This window comes from Miscanthus floridulus, chromosome 17 (genome assembly GCF_019320115.1).
Source record: "Miscanthus floridulus cultivar M001 chromosome 17, ASM1932011v1, whole genome shotgun sequence".
Lineage (NCBI taxonomy): Eukaryota > Viridiplantae > Streptophyta > Magnoliopsida > Poales > Poaceae > Miscanthus > Miscanthus floridulus.
In genome coordinates, this window is record NC_089596.1 from 103830842 (window position 1) to 103845845 (window position 15004).

General features: G+C 51.0%; 1 protein-coding gene across 2 annotated transcripts; it reads right to left on the bottom strand.

The window, feature by feature from the left end:
* Positions 1-10498: 10498 nt before the first annotated feature.
* LOC136517692 (small ribosomal subunit protein eS12-like) lies at positions 10499-12453 on the bottom strand. 2 transcript variants are annotated; one of them, XM_066511324.1, is made up of 5 exons: positions 12393-12453; positions 12247-12293; positions 11229-11526; positions 10872-10937; positions 10499-10777 (listed from the first exon to the last, which is right to left on the bottom strand). In XM_066511324.1, the coding sequence occupies exons 2-5, from the start codon at positions 12249-12251 to the stop codon at positions 10718-10720; spliced, it is 429 nt and encodes a 142-aa protein (XP_066367421.1). In that variant the 5' UTR covers positions 12252-12293; positions 12393-12453; the 3' UTR covers positions 10499-10717. The 2 variants fall into 2 exon arrangements, with proteins under 2 accessions (XP_066367421.1, XP_066367420.1); XM_066511323.1 differs by lacking the exons at positions 10499-10777; positions 12247-12293; positions 12393-12453 and having other exon boundaries at positions 10812-10937; positions 11229-11594.
* Positions 12454-15004: the final 2551 nt, after the last annotated feature.

Consider the following 15004-nt stretch of genomic DNA (forward strand, 5'->3'; position numbering starts at 1 on the left):
GCTGCCTGATGGGCGGAGGAGCTAACGTTCACCTTGAGCGCCTTACGGGGCGCCAAGGGAGGGTCTCCCACCAGAAGCGTCTGGCTGCAAGAAAAGACACTCCCAAGGTCAGCATGCAACCAAGGGGCAAACAAGAAGCGGACTCCGCCAGGAAAGACGCTTACCGCGAACGGGGATGCAACCGCTTCGACACCGTCCGCCTCCTCTGCAACGGCGGCGGTGGTGGCAGCAACGCGGCCTCGGTGTCCACCAGCGCCAGCTGGACTCCGTCGGACCCCGGCACCTCCTCGACCCTTCGCGGAGATAATGGGGTCGCCCCCACCGTCACCCGCTCAACCTCCACCGTCGAGCCCATCGGGTCGACGGTACGCTCTTCCGACACCCGCGCCTCGGGTGTGCCGGCCTCGGCGCCGGGACGGGCCACCACTGGCCCCGGGACACCTCCTCCTTCTCCTAGGGGCGTCAAGCTCCTTGCCGGCGCCCCGGGAATCATCTCCCTGATGTCGGGGAGGTGTTCCAGGCAGGCCGTCCCCACCTCGCACCCACCGCCGTCGCTCGAAGAATCCGACACCGACGGCGAGGGAGACGGCTCCAAAGGGAGACCGTCAAGCCTCTGGCGCCGGCGACGGGCGTCCAGCTTTTCGCGCGCGAGGATCTTCTTCGTGCGCTTCGCCTCCTCGGCATCTTTCTTCTTCTTCTCCTCCTCGGCACGCGCCCTGTTCACGGATCGCCGCCGGGCGTCCTCAGGAACGGGCGGCGGGGAGCCTCGCACGTCTCTTATCCCCTGTGAGAGCGACGAAGTAAGACAACGGACCAAAAAGGCGAAAAACAAGAAGGACGCGAAAGCCTCGACAACATCCAACTTACCAGCGAGACATACCCCCGCGACGGGCGCATCGGGAACGGCATCAAGTCATCGAGCCTCGGCTTCCCGTCTACCGCCTCCCTCACCCGACGCAGGGTCTCGTCATCGGTAAGGGCGAAGGCGGACATCTTGATACCGGCGACCGGGTCGCTCGGCGTCATCTCGAACAACCGCCGTCGCCGGGCCATTAGCGGCAACACCCTCCGGCGGTGAAAGGCCGCCACGACCACGGCCGCCGAAAGGCCGCAGTCACGCAGCTTCCCCAAGGCCCTCAAGAGCGGTTCCAGCCTAGGCTGGTCGACCTTGATGACGCCGTACCCCCATTTCTCCGGTTGACTCTCTACAACCCGCCCGGTATAAGGGGGAAGTCCTCCGCCGTCGTTGCGGAGGTAGAACCAGCCGTCATACCAACGACGGTTGGACGTCGACAGCTGGGCCGGGATGTAGAGGGACTGCCGGTCTTGGCGCACGTGGAGGGTGCAGCCGCCGGCCCTCTGCGCCTTCCGAGCCCCCCTCGTTCCCCCCGGCTTGGAGGTGAACGTCGCTCGGAACAAATGGAGCCACAACTCCCAGTGGGGAGCGATCCCTAGATACCCCTCGCAGACGGCGACGAAGATGGCCGCCTGCGCGATGGAGTTGGGGCTGAAATTGTGCAGCTCCACGCCATAGTAGTGCGGGAGTGCCCGCATGAAGCTATCCGCCGACAACCCGAAGCCTCGCTCGTGGAAGACGACGAAGCTCACCACGTAACCATCGCGCGGCCTCGGCTCCGACTCGTCCCCCGGGGCAATCCACTCCGGCTCGTCGGGGTCGGTGATCGGGCGAAGAAGACCGGCCTCCACGAGCGACTGCAGCTTCTCCTCGGTGACGTCGGACCGCTCCCAGGGATCCGCCGGGAGGATGACGGGACCACCAGCCATTGCGCGGCGGAGGACGCTGCTACAGCGGTAATCTCTCCCCCTCTCTCTCTCGATCTCTCGCCCTCGCACTTCTCTTCCCCGGCGCTCTATGCTCTCAGCGACGGCACGGAGGCAGCAAAGGCGAACGCGGAAAAGGTAAGGAAGGAGAGGGCGAGGCTGTTTGCGTATTTATGCAGGGACGAATCGAAACCACCGGGCGACGAAATCGGGGAAGTTTCCCCCAGGAAATCCGGTGCGGTTATCTAGATCCGGTCTTACCGCCCACTCCCTCCTCATTAATTGCGCGTGCAGTTACGTCCCGTCGACTGACGCACGTCACGCCCAACCGCAGCAGCTGCAGGCCCCGTCCCACCTCCCCGAAAAAGCTGCCTCAAAAGGCGCGCCTACCGTTGCTAACCGCAGGGAGAGAGGTAACCCCCACCCGATTCCTTTCAGGCAAAGGGACCAGGCACCGAGCCTGTTACGGTCCAGGGGTTCGAAGGCTGGGCCCTCAGGGGTTTCGACAGCCGCCCCAGGACAACAGAGTCAGGGGCGACTACGGGCGAGCCTATACGAGGCCGAGGCCCAAGCAAGCGAAACGCTTGGGATGCCCTGTGTCGTGTCCGAGACCGGCAGGGAAGTCTCCGAATGGGATCCCACCGTAGGGAGGCACCGAGCCACCGAGGCCCAGCGAACGGCCTCGGCACCCACTAGAGAAACCCTCCGGTGCTCTTGGAGCGCGTCTCCGGACCGCTAGCCGACCCCCAGCGAACGGGGTACGGGCCTCCACTCGGACTTACCCGATAACAGCTCACCGGAAATGCCGTCGCTCGCGCCCACCGAGGGTAGCGTGGCATCTTCCACCCCTCCTTCCGAGCGAAAAGGAAGCGCGAGGGTCGAACAAAAAGTCAGGAGAATCCCTGACGGCCCTCTCGCTCCGCGCAGAGGCTAAGGGACTCTTCCTGCGAAACGTTGCCAAGTCCCAGCGACCTGGGCTCGCACACGAGGGGACTCGGCAACACAAACCCTCCTTCCGAGCGAAAAGGAAGCGCGAGGGTCGAACAAAAAGTCAGGAGAATCCCTGACGGCCCTCTTGCTCCGTGTGGAGGCTAAGGGACTCTTCCTGCGACACATTGCCGAATCCCAGCGACTTGGGCTCGCACACGAGGGGGCTCGGCAATACAAACCCTCCTTCCAAGCGAAAAGGAAGCGCGAGGGTCGTTCAAAAAGCCGGAAGAACTCCTGACGGCCCTCTTGCTCCGTGCAGAGGCTAGGGGGTTCCTTCCGCAAAAAGACGCCGAGACCCCGCGACCTAAGCTCGCACCCGAGGGGGGCTCGGCAGTCAGACCCTCACACGCGAGGGGCGAACCAAAAGCCAGGGGACCTCTGACCGCTCTCTCGCTCCGCGCGAGAGACTCGGGGGCCCTCCTGCAACTTTGCCGAGACCCAGCAGCTCAGGCTCGCACACGAGTGGGCTCGGCAAACAGCCCCCCCCGTCCGAGCGAAAAGGACGGGCGGGGGACGGGCAAAAAAGACGGAAGGACCCCTGACCGCCCTCTCGCTCCGTGCGGAGGCTCGGGGGCTCTTCCTGCACCCGAGATAAAGACAAGCGACCCAAGCCCGTTACGGTCCAGGGGTTCGAAGGCTGGGCCCCCAGGGGTTTCGACAGCCGCCCCAGGACAACAGAGTCAGGGGCGACTACGGGCGAGCCTATACGAGGCCGAGGCCCAAGCAAGCGAAACGCTTGGGATGCCCTGTGTCGTGTCCGAGACCGGCAGGGAAGTCTCCGAATGGGATCCCACCGTAGGGAGGCACCGAGCCACCGAGGCCCAGCGAACGGCCTCGGCACCCACTAGAGAAACCCTCCGGTGCTCTTGGAGCGCGTCTCCGGACCGCTAGCCGACCCCCAGCGAACGGGGTACGGGCCTCCACTCGGACTTACCCGATAACAGCTCACCGGAAATGCCGTCGCTCGCGCCCACCGAGGGTAGCGCGGTATCTTCCACCCCTCCTTCCGAGCGAAAAGGAAGCGCGAGGGTCGAACAAAAAGTCAGGAGAATCCCTGACGGCCCTCTTGCTCCGCACAGAGGCTGAGGGACTCTTCCTGCGACACTTTGCTGAGACCCAGCGGCTCAGACTCGCACACGAGGGGTCTCGGCAAAACAAACCCTCCTTCCGAGCGAAAAGGAAGCGCGAGGGTCGAATAAAAAGTCGGGTGAACCCCTGACGGCCCTCTCGCTCCAGGCGGAGGCTAAGGGGCTCTTCCCGCAGCATCGTCGAGGCCCTGCGATCCGAACTCGCACCCACGGGCCCGGCAAACACAATGTAACTCCCCACTCGAAAGAGAGAAAAGCCCCTGGAGAAGTGAAATCACTCCTCGAGGGCCTCGGGGGCTACACCCGGCGGGTGCGCTCGCGCGCACCCACCGAAACCCCGAAAACAAAACCACATCCCGACAGGAACTATGAAGAGCCAATTCTCGTCAGAACCTCAGGGGGAGTGCCTCCACTCCCCCCAAGGCTCGGGGGCTACTGTCGGGTACCGTGAGAAGGGGTACCCTAAGCAAAATCCAAAAAACGACTGCTTAGACTTCGTAAAGATCGAAACCAGCTGAACGCTGTTGGCCTCGGCCGATTCTCCGACTCGCCCGAGGCTCCAAGGGCCTCGGCCGACTCTCCGACTCGCCCGAGGCCCATCGCCGCAGGCCTCGGCCGATTCTCCGATTCGCCCGAGGCCCCCTCGCTACCAACCTCGAGCGATTCCCCGCCAAAGGCCACGGCCGGGCCACCGACCCTCCGTCTCGCGCAAGGCAGGCTCGGCAGCACTCCGCCGCCTCTTCCTTCTCCCGTCCCTCTGACAAAACGTCGTGTCACATCAGCTCAGCCGACTGTTGCCCCTGACGACAACCGCACGCCCGGCACAGTACAGCAGAATGGCCGATGGGACAGGGGGCAGGACTGGGCAGGGGTTACCCGCCACTGTACTAACCACCGTAACGCCCATGCCTCACTATGCTGCCAACTCCTGCACCAAGGACAATGCAGCGTGGGGAGCCACATCTGGGCTACTGTAGCCTCGGAATCAGTACCCAAGGCCAATAACTCCCCCCAAGAACCTCGACAGTTTGCTTCACGGGCTCGGCAGCCTGAGGGTCCATGACCACCGAGCCCCCCGCGATGGCTCGGCCTCGGCATAAGTCGCTGCCCCCTACGACGTCATTACACGGCAACCCGCACGACGCCCGCCATGCCCTGCATCAAGCCGTACTGGAGCCCCACGACGCACAAGACCGAGTACGACCCGCATGTCACTTCCGCACGTCCTGTCGAGGCGCTCAACCACTCCAACAAATCACACGGCGGCGCAGTGCAGCGTCGTGGCAGACCAGACGTCCGTCACGTCAGCACCCTGCCAACCACGACGGGACTGTGCAAGGGCTACCGGCTACTGTGCTGCCTAAACTCCTGCACCAAGGACGGACACGACGTGGGGAGTCAGAACCGGGTTCCTGTGACCTCGGGGCCAGCGAACCGATCGCTCCGCCCCGCTCGAGACCCCCGATGAGCCTCGGATTCCGCCTCGCCCGAGACTCCCGGTAGGGCCTCGGGCGAACTGGCCGTGCTCCGCCTCGCCCGAGGCTGGGCTCGTCCCGAAATCTCGTCACCTCCACCTCAAAAGTCACTCCGGCAGGCTATCGCATCCAATTAATGCACCCAGCTGCCCGCACTACGGAAGTCACGATCGGCAGCATGCCGCGGCTAGGACAACGGTCAAATCGCCTTTTTACCATCCCTTACTGACGATACAGGGCACCGTATCCTATAGACGCGTGTTCGGCACTGTTCCGCCCAAATCAACTATCGGCGATGGCCGCCCAGACCTCACATTGCCACCCGCTAAAGGCCTCGGCACAGCAGGCCTCGGCACAGTGGGTCTCGGCCTCAGCGCGACAGGTCTCGACGCAAGCCTACTACAGCAGCCACCAGGCCTCGGCATTTCACCAAGTCAACAAAAGTACAAGAGCGCAGCATGTCGTCAGCCTTGAAGACCATACCGACTAGACATCGACTGGAACTCCCACGACGCCATACTGCTTCAGGGAGCGGAATACGTCAGCAAATAGTAGCCTTCTCATGTACCTCTCGCTTCCTCCTTGTAACTATAAAAGGAGGTAGCCAGGGCCATTCCTAGGGGGCGGAGAAAAAACACACCGATAGAATCACGCACTTCCACGCTGCTTGGGAGCAACGTCCCAAGCCGTTCGCACCACCCTCGCCGAGACCTGGGGCTAGCTCCCTCTCTCACTCAGCTTGTAACCCCCTACCACGAGCACTCCGGTGCAAGGAATACAAGATCAATCTCTCAGACTGGACGTAGGGCCCCGACTGCCCGAACCAGTATAAACCTTGTGTCTCTTTGCATCACCATCCGGGATTAGGGACACGCAGTACAAATTCACTCGTTGGTTGAGGGACCCCCGGTTCCAAAACACCGACAAAATGTGCACCATAAATTCACATAAAATTAAAATGGCCTCCAAGTGCTCTCAATAGACAACTGTAAAAATTTCATACCATTTGAACATGTATAACATCCTCTACAAAAATAATAAGCTACCAAGGTTTATTTTAATAAAAATAGTTACTCTATAGAAAAGTGTCAAACAACAGATTTCATATTTTTATTAGCTTCATAATAGTGTCATAATACTATATAGAAATTTTGCATGGCAATATGTTACTTATTTTTATCCCTATAATTTTTCTCAGAAAATACCATTTGTTAATAGATAAATAGAAAGATCCTATTTCAATCAAGTTTAGTGTAAGTTTATTATTTTTTTCTAGTTAGAGCATGTCAACACAAGACCAGCAAAATTAGAATCACAATTTTATCACATCCCTAGCTCAAGTTATACATTTTACAAAATTGTAAACATTCAAAAAACACTTATCTAGCTATATTTATTCACCATAAAAAATAATAGAAACAGTACATTTCATATTTTTACAAAATACTACACTTCATGAGGAATCCAACAAAATTTGGTTTATCAAAATTGGACATTCCTAGCTCAAGATATCATTTTCCAAAGTTAGTACAAAAATCTAGAAAATAAATAGCAAAACCCTAAACTGAACTCGTTGACGCCTGGGACCCACTGGTCAGCAGACCCCGCATGTCAGTGAACCAAAACAGGGGCGCGGGTTTGACCGGCGCTAGCTCGCCGACGGCGAGCTCTCCGACGAAACCGACCCCACCATTGTGCTCTACTCACTATCCCGCGTCGATCGGTACCTGTGGTGGCAGCGCGGACGCACCGGAGCTACCTCGTCGCCGGCCACCGCGGCACTGCGCTGAGGTACGTCAGCCGTTACAAGCCACGGCAAGGCTCGGCGAGAAGCGCACGAGCACCGCGGTGTCTAAATGAATCTAACGGAGCTACCTAGGTGAGTTGAGATGCGCCGACGATATCTGTCCGCGTGCGCGGTGGCGCGGTGGTGAGAGCGCGGCAGCGCTGCGCGTCGTGTTTCGCGCCGGCGAGGCAACTATTTGCAGTAACGTCATGCCACAAGCAAGTACACATCCTAACCAAGCTCTAACTCAAGGAAGGTGGAAGAAAGGGCGAGTGATCCGAGCAGCGGCGAGCTCACCGTGAAGGCAGCCATGGAAGCCGAGGTTCCGGCGAGGACGAGAACGGCGATTTCGCCCTCACCGTAGCTCACCTGGCCCTGCTGGTGCGTCGAGGAGGTAGAGGAGAAGACAACGCAGCTGCTGGCTAGATGGAGGCGACAATGGTGTGGTGGCGCAGGCGCTAGGCGATGGTGGAGCAGCGCTGTGGCTCGGCGGTGCTCGGTGCTCCGTGGCGAGAGCGAGAGAGAGCAGTGGAGAGGGAGAGAGCGCGAGGGAGTGAGCGAAATGGGCAGCGCAGCTCCTCCTTAAGCGCACACCAGCGCACTGCGACGAGGGCCCGACGTCGGCCAGCGGCGGCCAAGTGCTGTCCGCGGTCGGCCACGACACGGCGCGACGCAACGTTCATCAGAGCCCCGATGGTGAACCTGACATCGTGTTTTCAAACCATCCAAGCTCCTAAACCGTGATTAGTTAGCACAAACTCTATTAATAAAAGTTGGAGATCTACGTACCAGCTACAAAATTGCTTTAGAACTCATCTCCTAATTCGCAACGGTTATGGAGTTACATCATCACAAAGTCAGCCTCATCAACACTATCAAAGTACTTGGAAAAAATTTCAAGTTCCAAAAACAGTGAAATGTTGATTCTTGTGAGCCAAATTCAAGCATGTTAGGAGCTGAACTAGCCTATGACCCAAAAAATAAAAGTTGTTACACTACTTGAGTTCTACAACTTGTTTTAGGGTACACAGCCATGCAAAGTTTCTAAAGTGATGTTCAACTCCAGTCAAACATACAACTTAAAATGATTATTTACACTATAGCTATGACTTAGAGACCAAATTAGACTTAGTCATGAATACTAAAGTTGTTTCTAGTGACATTCTAAACATGTTTAAGATATTCCTAAGGTTCCACAATCATTTTATACATTGGTTACACGTAAACCCTAGCATAGGTAAGTCAATTCAGTGACAACACAAGCAATATAAGCAAACATAAAAATGATATTTGAGATACTCATGCTCATAAATAATAAATGATGCTTATGCTCGTGCAATGCCAAGGCTAAATACAAGATTAACACCTAGGGTGTTACCGGAGTTCTATATGCTTCCTGCCAGCTTTGAGCCTTTAACTTTTTCCTGGCATTCAGCAAAATGCATAGTGGTGAGTTTTTCTTGGATGTTTGGACTATGCAGGATAGATTGGTAGCTGTTGGCTGCCAGCTGGGCGCCTCTTTTGGTTGAAAACATGTTCAAGCACATGTTAACGGAACTGCAAATAAAACTCTTCTTCCCAATCCTGTTTTATATGTAAGCAACAGTGTGCAGATATGCTTTCTGCAATTCTGCCTTTGTTTGTCACGGGTGCTGTTTCTGTTTCGCTCCACCACCGGCAAGCGGCAACGTTAACGCGAAGGAAACAGCACTCCAGAGGTAATGGAAATGGAATCCTTTTTCATCATACATCATAATACGATGACTCTATGATTGGATCACAGCAGAAAACAAACCAAACAAACAGCTTCCAGCTTCTTGATTTTCAGTTACAGTTTCCAGCCAATTGTTTTTTTTTATTTATGTTTTTCAATTGGGAAATTAGGCTCAAATAATGAGAAGCCTATGACGCCTTCTGCAATGCTACAACTATATACACCCTTGTACCATGGTTTATTAAAGTGTCCATTATTGTGTTGGGACGAAATTTCTTCTATCACAAACTAATATATTTTCCTACCTGTTCCACTTAAATGCCCTAAACTTAAGATATACAAACTGTCTGGTATTTGACCAAAAATGCTATTTTTGGTTTCACCATGTCTGATTCTAACAAGTTTCTTTCCGAGGCATTATTTGTCTAAAATGACTCTTGGTATCTACCACTATTTGTGCACATTACCATGGACTTAACTCTTATATAGCTCTTGACTTTTGTGGACGTACCCAGTGCAGAGAGCTCCCGCTCTGTGCGGGGTCTGGAAAAGAGTGTCAGTGACAAGTCTTACCCTCGCCTGTGCAATGCGAGGAGACCACGACTCGAACCCGGGACCTTCCGATCACAGACGGTAAGACTCTACCGCTTGCACTCCAGCTCTTGACTCTTGTGATTGGCTTTTTATTATTACATAAATATACCTATAGCCCACCATTTATATATTTTATTTTGTATGTCCCCCATCTAGAACAACATTGTTAACTTTTTCAAAACTAGTGTTACGACCGTAAAAGTTCTTGATAAAAAGGGACAATCTAAACGATTTACGTTCAGCCAGTACTGTATCCATTCTAACTCGTTAAGGCTACCAATTCGATTCTCATATTTCTCGTTAAGAGTACCAATTTGATTCTCGTTTGGCAACTAATTTAGAGTACTAATAAACTAATTATAAAACTAATTGCACAGATGTAGACTAATTTACGAAACAAATCTATTAAGCCTAATTAGTCTATGTTTTGACAACGTGGTGTTACAGTAAACACGTGGTAATAATAAATTAATTAGACTTAATTGATTTATTTTGTAAATTAGTCTTCGTCTATACAATTAGTTTTATAATTAGTTCATGTTTAATCATCCTAATTAACATCCTAGACTAAATTTTAGTCATTGAATCCAAAAACCTACAAACGGACATCAATCAATCAAAGACATAAACGTCACATCGATCTATTCCAATCAAACGGATCATTCTTGCAGCTTAACCAATACCAATTGATTTGCCGTTGCAGAAACACCCACAGTAAAATGCAGAAACAAAACTACCAATAACAATAGATTTACCGTTGCAGAGACACCTACAGTAATATGCAAAACAAAACCAAGTCACACCACCTCTTGACATTAGTAGGCATATTTGAAGACTTTGAAAGACAATTACTTTATTAATGTCATTATGTAATACAAAAACAGTCATAAGTTTTCTAATACAAATATAATGACACCAATTCTATATTTAAAAATTCATGGGTTGATAAAAGATTGCCGGTCACTTCAATGTAAGTAAAAAAAACCACGTACACAACCCCTGCATAAACAACGAACAAAAGAATGGGCAGCAGCACGAATCCGCATGGAATGACAAGGAAGAACAAACAAGCAGAATACTAGCTCTTGCTGATTTGTATTAACAGTAGATGAGAGCACTTCAAACAAGAGTTGGGATGTCCAAATCGTTCACATGGATCCTTGGCTCACTTGAAAATTGTTCTAATCTCCTAGCAAAGCCCAAGAACCAAGCACAAATTTAAACTCAGGTGCAAAATGTAGTGTAGAACACAGGTTCCAGATACTGACACACTGTATCTAGTGTGTATCTAGTGCGATTTGACATACTCCTGCACTATGTTAAGGCCTTCAGATTCTTCGCCATAGTCCTGATGATCCAAATGAAGCAGCCAAAAATCAGTTTTATGCAAATATAATTGGAAGTAGTTGCTTATAGTAGTACAGTAGGAAACTGATACTCACCTTGACAACAACACAGGAGCAGCCTACAACCTTCCTCGCCTTGCCCTCAGAGTCAATCTTGCAGAGCTACATAGGACCACATATGAAGGTTGTCAAGATTAAAACTCAACAATGAAATGCAATTAATACTGAGAAGTACAAAGCAAAGTGTAGAAAGGCATGCTCAGCAAATCTGTATTTTAACTCTGAGCACAACTAAAACAGAATGTACATGCATATGAACATACCAAAACCATATTAGATTCTCCTCTCAACATTAGGCAGAACAATGTAAGCCATATTAATTGCCCTTGGACCATCTAAGATATTGATTCAAAGTAAAACAAGGTATATATTCTAAGGAGTTCTTTAACCCACCCCAGCCCACTCGCCAAGAGTTTTAGCGCTAGGTACAGTAACCAGGTGGACATTGTGCTCAGCGCAGAGAGCCTTCAACAGCTTGACATAATCAGGCTGGTCACAGTCCTCAGCAAGCACGCAAAGCTGAGCGGCATGCTTCTCGATGGCTTTGGCAGCCTCACGAAGACCCTTCACAAGGCCATCATGAGCACCTGACTTCTTCATGACGAGCTGCAGGGCAGTCATCAGGTCCATCGGCTCTCCAAGAACCGGGGTAGGTGCCTCAACCACAGGCACAGCTGGGGTCTCCTGATCCCTGCCAAAGCACAAAATCATTGTAAACTGATGAGCTTCCTGTGTTGTAGGCATGCAGCAATCACCAAACAATCGAATTCGCAATACAAATCCCTGTAACAAATTAGTAATACAGTTACTAAACAAACTGACCAAACTACGACCCCAACAAAATCGACCATGGTTATGATTTTTAAAATAATAGACTCAGCTGGGCTGCCTTCTGTGTTTTAGCAGCACCCCAACAAAATCGGCCATGGTTATGATTTACAAAATAATAAACACTCATCTGGGTTGCCTTGCTGTGTTTTAGCAGCAACCCCCAGATCAAAACCAGGGTAAATCCTGTTGGATCGCCCACCAGTGTTGTACAGCGATGCCCGTCTATATGAATAATTCTCTATATAAACCACAAAACTGCGAAAGATGAAGATGGCTGGGCCATTGCAACTCTTAGATCAGCCAACCCTGCAGCTCTGTCAGCCCACTATCCACCTGAACCTCAAACAGCCCGCTAAACAACCATGCGCTAGCATCCGACACCAACCGCTCCACACAGCAGCAAGCGCCACCTCCTCTCCTCCCTTCGGCCACCGTTCCCCTCTGCCTACTCTTCTCCTCGAAGAATCAAGCGGGCAACGACGGCCACGCAAGGCGATGTAGCGTCGCCATGACCATGTGTGAACATGACGCGACTATATACACTAGCACAAGAAGCAAAGATTTCGGTGGGAGAACTTACGCCATCTCCCGCGCTCCGAGGACCCCGGCCGACTGCGAATGGAATACCTGGAGCAATCAAAGCAAGCGGAATGAACGTCAGTGGCGATTTGCGAGGGAGACTAGTAGCAAGAAGAAGGGAAGGGGAGGGGAGGAGCGCGCCGCCACCTCGAGGAGGTTGGAGGCAGTCCCGAGCTGCTAGGGTTTTCGCGTGGGGACGAGACGGCTGTGAGTGACTTATATTGCAGTCGGGCCTTCTGGGCCTCAGTGGGCGTAATATTTTTACTGGGCCGAGCCGGCCATCGCATATCGAAATCAGCCACTTTTATGCGGACCCGGCCTGTGTTGTTGTTAGCCGTCAGCAGCAGGCAGCAGCACTTTGAGCCTTGTGGGCCGCACGGTCACAGACTCGAGGGCCATCATAACAGTCCAACACCCTCTAAAGCAGTCGTACGTACACGCCGTCCGCTCGGTATTTCAAGTTTGAACTATGTCATCTCACCTCAGTTTCAAAGCTAAAAAAAATCTCAGTTAAAAAAAACATGTCATGTCATCTCGTTGACGTTATGTCGTTATAGTCTGTACGCATCTACTCCCTCCGTCCCAATTTAACTGTCGTTTCTGGTGTCTGTGCCACAACTTTGACTCAATTTATATAAAATATGTGCAACATTTGTGTCTCCAAATAAATTTATTAAAAAACTAGATTCAAAGATCTTTCCAATGATACTAATTATGTATCATAAATAATAATATTTTTTAATATATATTTTGTTAAAGTTATTTCTCGAGAAACGAGAACGACAGATATTCTGGGACGGAGAGAGTACGCAACATGTCGCTCTGCATGGAGAGCACGACCCAGTGGCTGGATATGAAGACCTCGTCGATGTTAGTTTTCAGGACTTAGGCCATGTTTGGTTCTTACGGTGCATCTTAAAATTTTTGTCATATTGAATATTTGGACATATATATAGAGTATTAAATATAGACTAATTATGAAACTAATTGCATAACTTGCCACTAATTTACGAGACGAATCTTTTAAGTCTAATTAGTCTATGATTTGACAACGTGGTGCTACAGTAAACATGTACTATTGATATATTAGTTAGGCTTAAAAAATCGTCTCGCAAATTAGCCTCCATCTATGTAATTGATTTTATAATTAATCTATATTTAATATTCCTTATTAGTATCTAAATATTTGATGTGACATAAATTTTAAAAGCAACTAAAAAAACCAAACACCCTCTTACATAGTTCGCTACTCCCATCCAGACAAATCTGCATCCTACGTAGCTTATGATTGAGGCTGCCTTTCTGGGTTTTGGAGTGGGTTTTGGAGTAGCCTGTTTGGTTCGCTTAGTAGCTACTAAATTTAGTAGTTTTTAGTTATTTTAGTAACTTTTCAACCAAACACTATGACTAAAAGCTACTCAAAGGGTTTTAGTCATCTCTAGTAACTCTGCAGTTATTAAAAATAACTAAACCGTTTAGTAGCTACTCAAGTTTAGTAGCTCAAACCAAACACTCCTAAGAGGGGCCAACACTTTGAAGTTCAGAGATATATCCTACTTAATTGACAATCAAACCATGGCGGATTTCCCCAACTCAACCAAGGCCATGTTTAGTTCCACCGAATTCCAAACTTTGGCACTATGTAAAAAAAAGATTCTCCGTCACATCAAACTTGTGGTACATGCATGGAGTACTAAATGTTGACGAAATAAAAAATTAATTACATAGTTTGGTTGTACTTTGCGAGACGAACGTTTTGAACCTAATTAGTCAACGATTGGACAATTATTACTGAATACAAACAAAATGCTACAATGCACTACAGTGCTCTACATTGAATCGGGCGGCGCCAACTTCGGCGAACTAAACGTGGCCCAACCCTTCCTCAATGTGTTCATAAAAAAAATCACCACCACACAGGAGGATCAAGCGTTTAGCCTTTCAATGTCTTTAGTTCAACAGTTGAATCCATCACAAAGGCCTAGAAGATCGACCGAGCTCTGGATTCAAATGCGCATTCTCTCTGGCCACAAGTTCAAATACTAGTCGTTTCAGTTGTACTCCTATTCACTCTAGCCACGCAAATAAATGGTCCTAGTAATTTTTTGACGCGGTGTGTTTTGTGTGTGTGGATTTTTTTAACACTTTTTTTAAACTAATTTTAAATCTAACGCTGTTTAATTTTTTTTTCCAAAACTAACATTTTTTGCCGCGTCTTTTGTCATGGCGTGGCGAAAATCATGTGCCACGCCTTGCATGGTGGTGCGGCGAGCGAGATGACGTGGCGACGACCGGGCCGCTGACCGGTGACGTGGCAGGGCCTGCCGCGCCATCGATCTTGGCGCGGCAGGACTAGATAAATATCGTCCGCGAGCCGCCCGCCCTCCCTCCGCGCCCGCAGCGCCGCCGCCGCCGCGCACGTCGGTGCACCCGCAAGCGCCGGCCGCGCCATGAACGAAGGTGTGCCACCCCTGCCGCGCCCTCCGGCCACGCACGGCGGCTGCCTGCCGCGCCACGGATGCCCTCACCATAGTTCAACCCTCGCTGAGGTGAATTTATCTTACATTGTATTATTATTTATATACTTTAGCCATTAATTTATCTTACATTATATTATTATTTATATACTTTAATTGTTAAATTTCTTACGGTGTATTATTAATTATAGCGAAAACAAATGTCTAATTAAAAGACACGTGAAATATATATTTATTTATGTGTCTTTTGTGCACTTGACATACATATATATAGCGACAAAT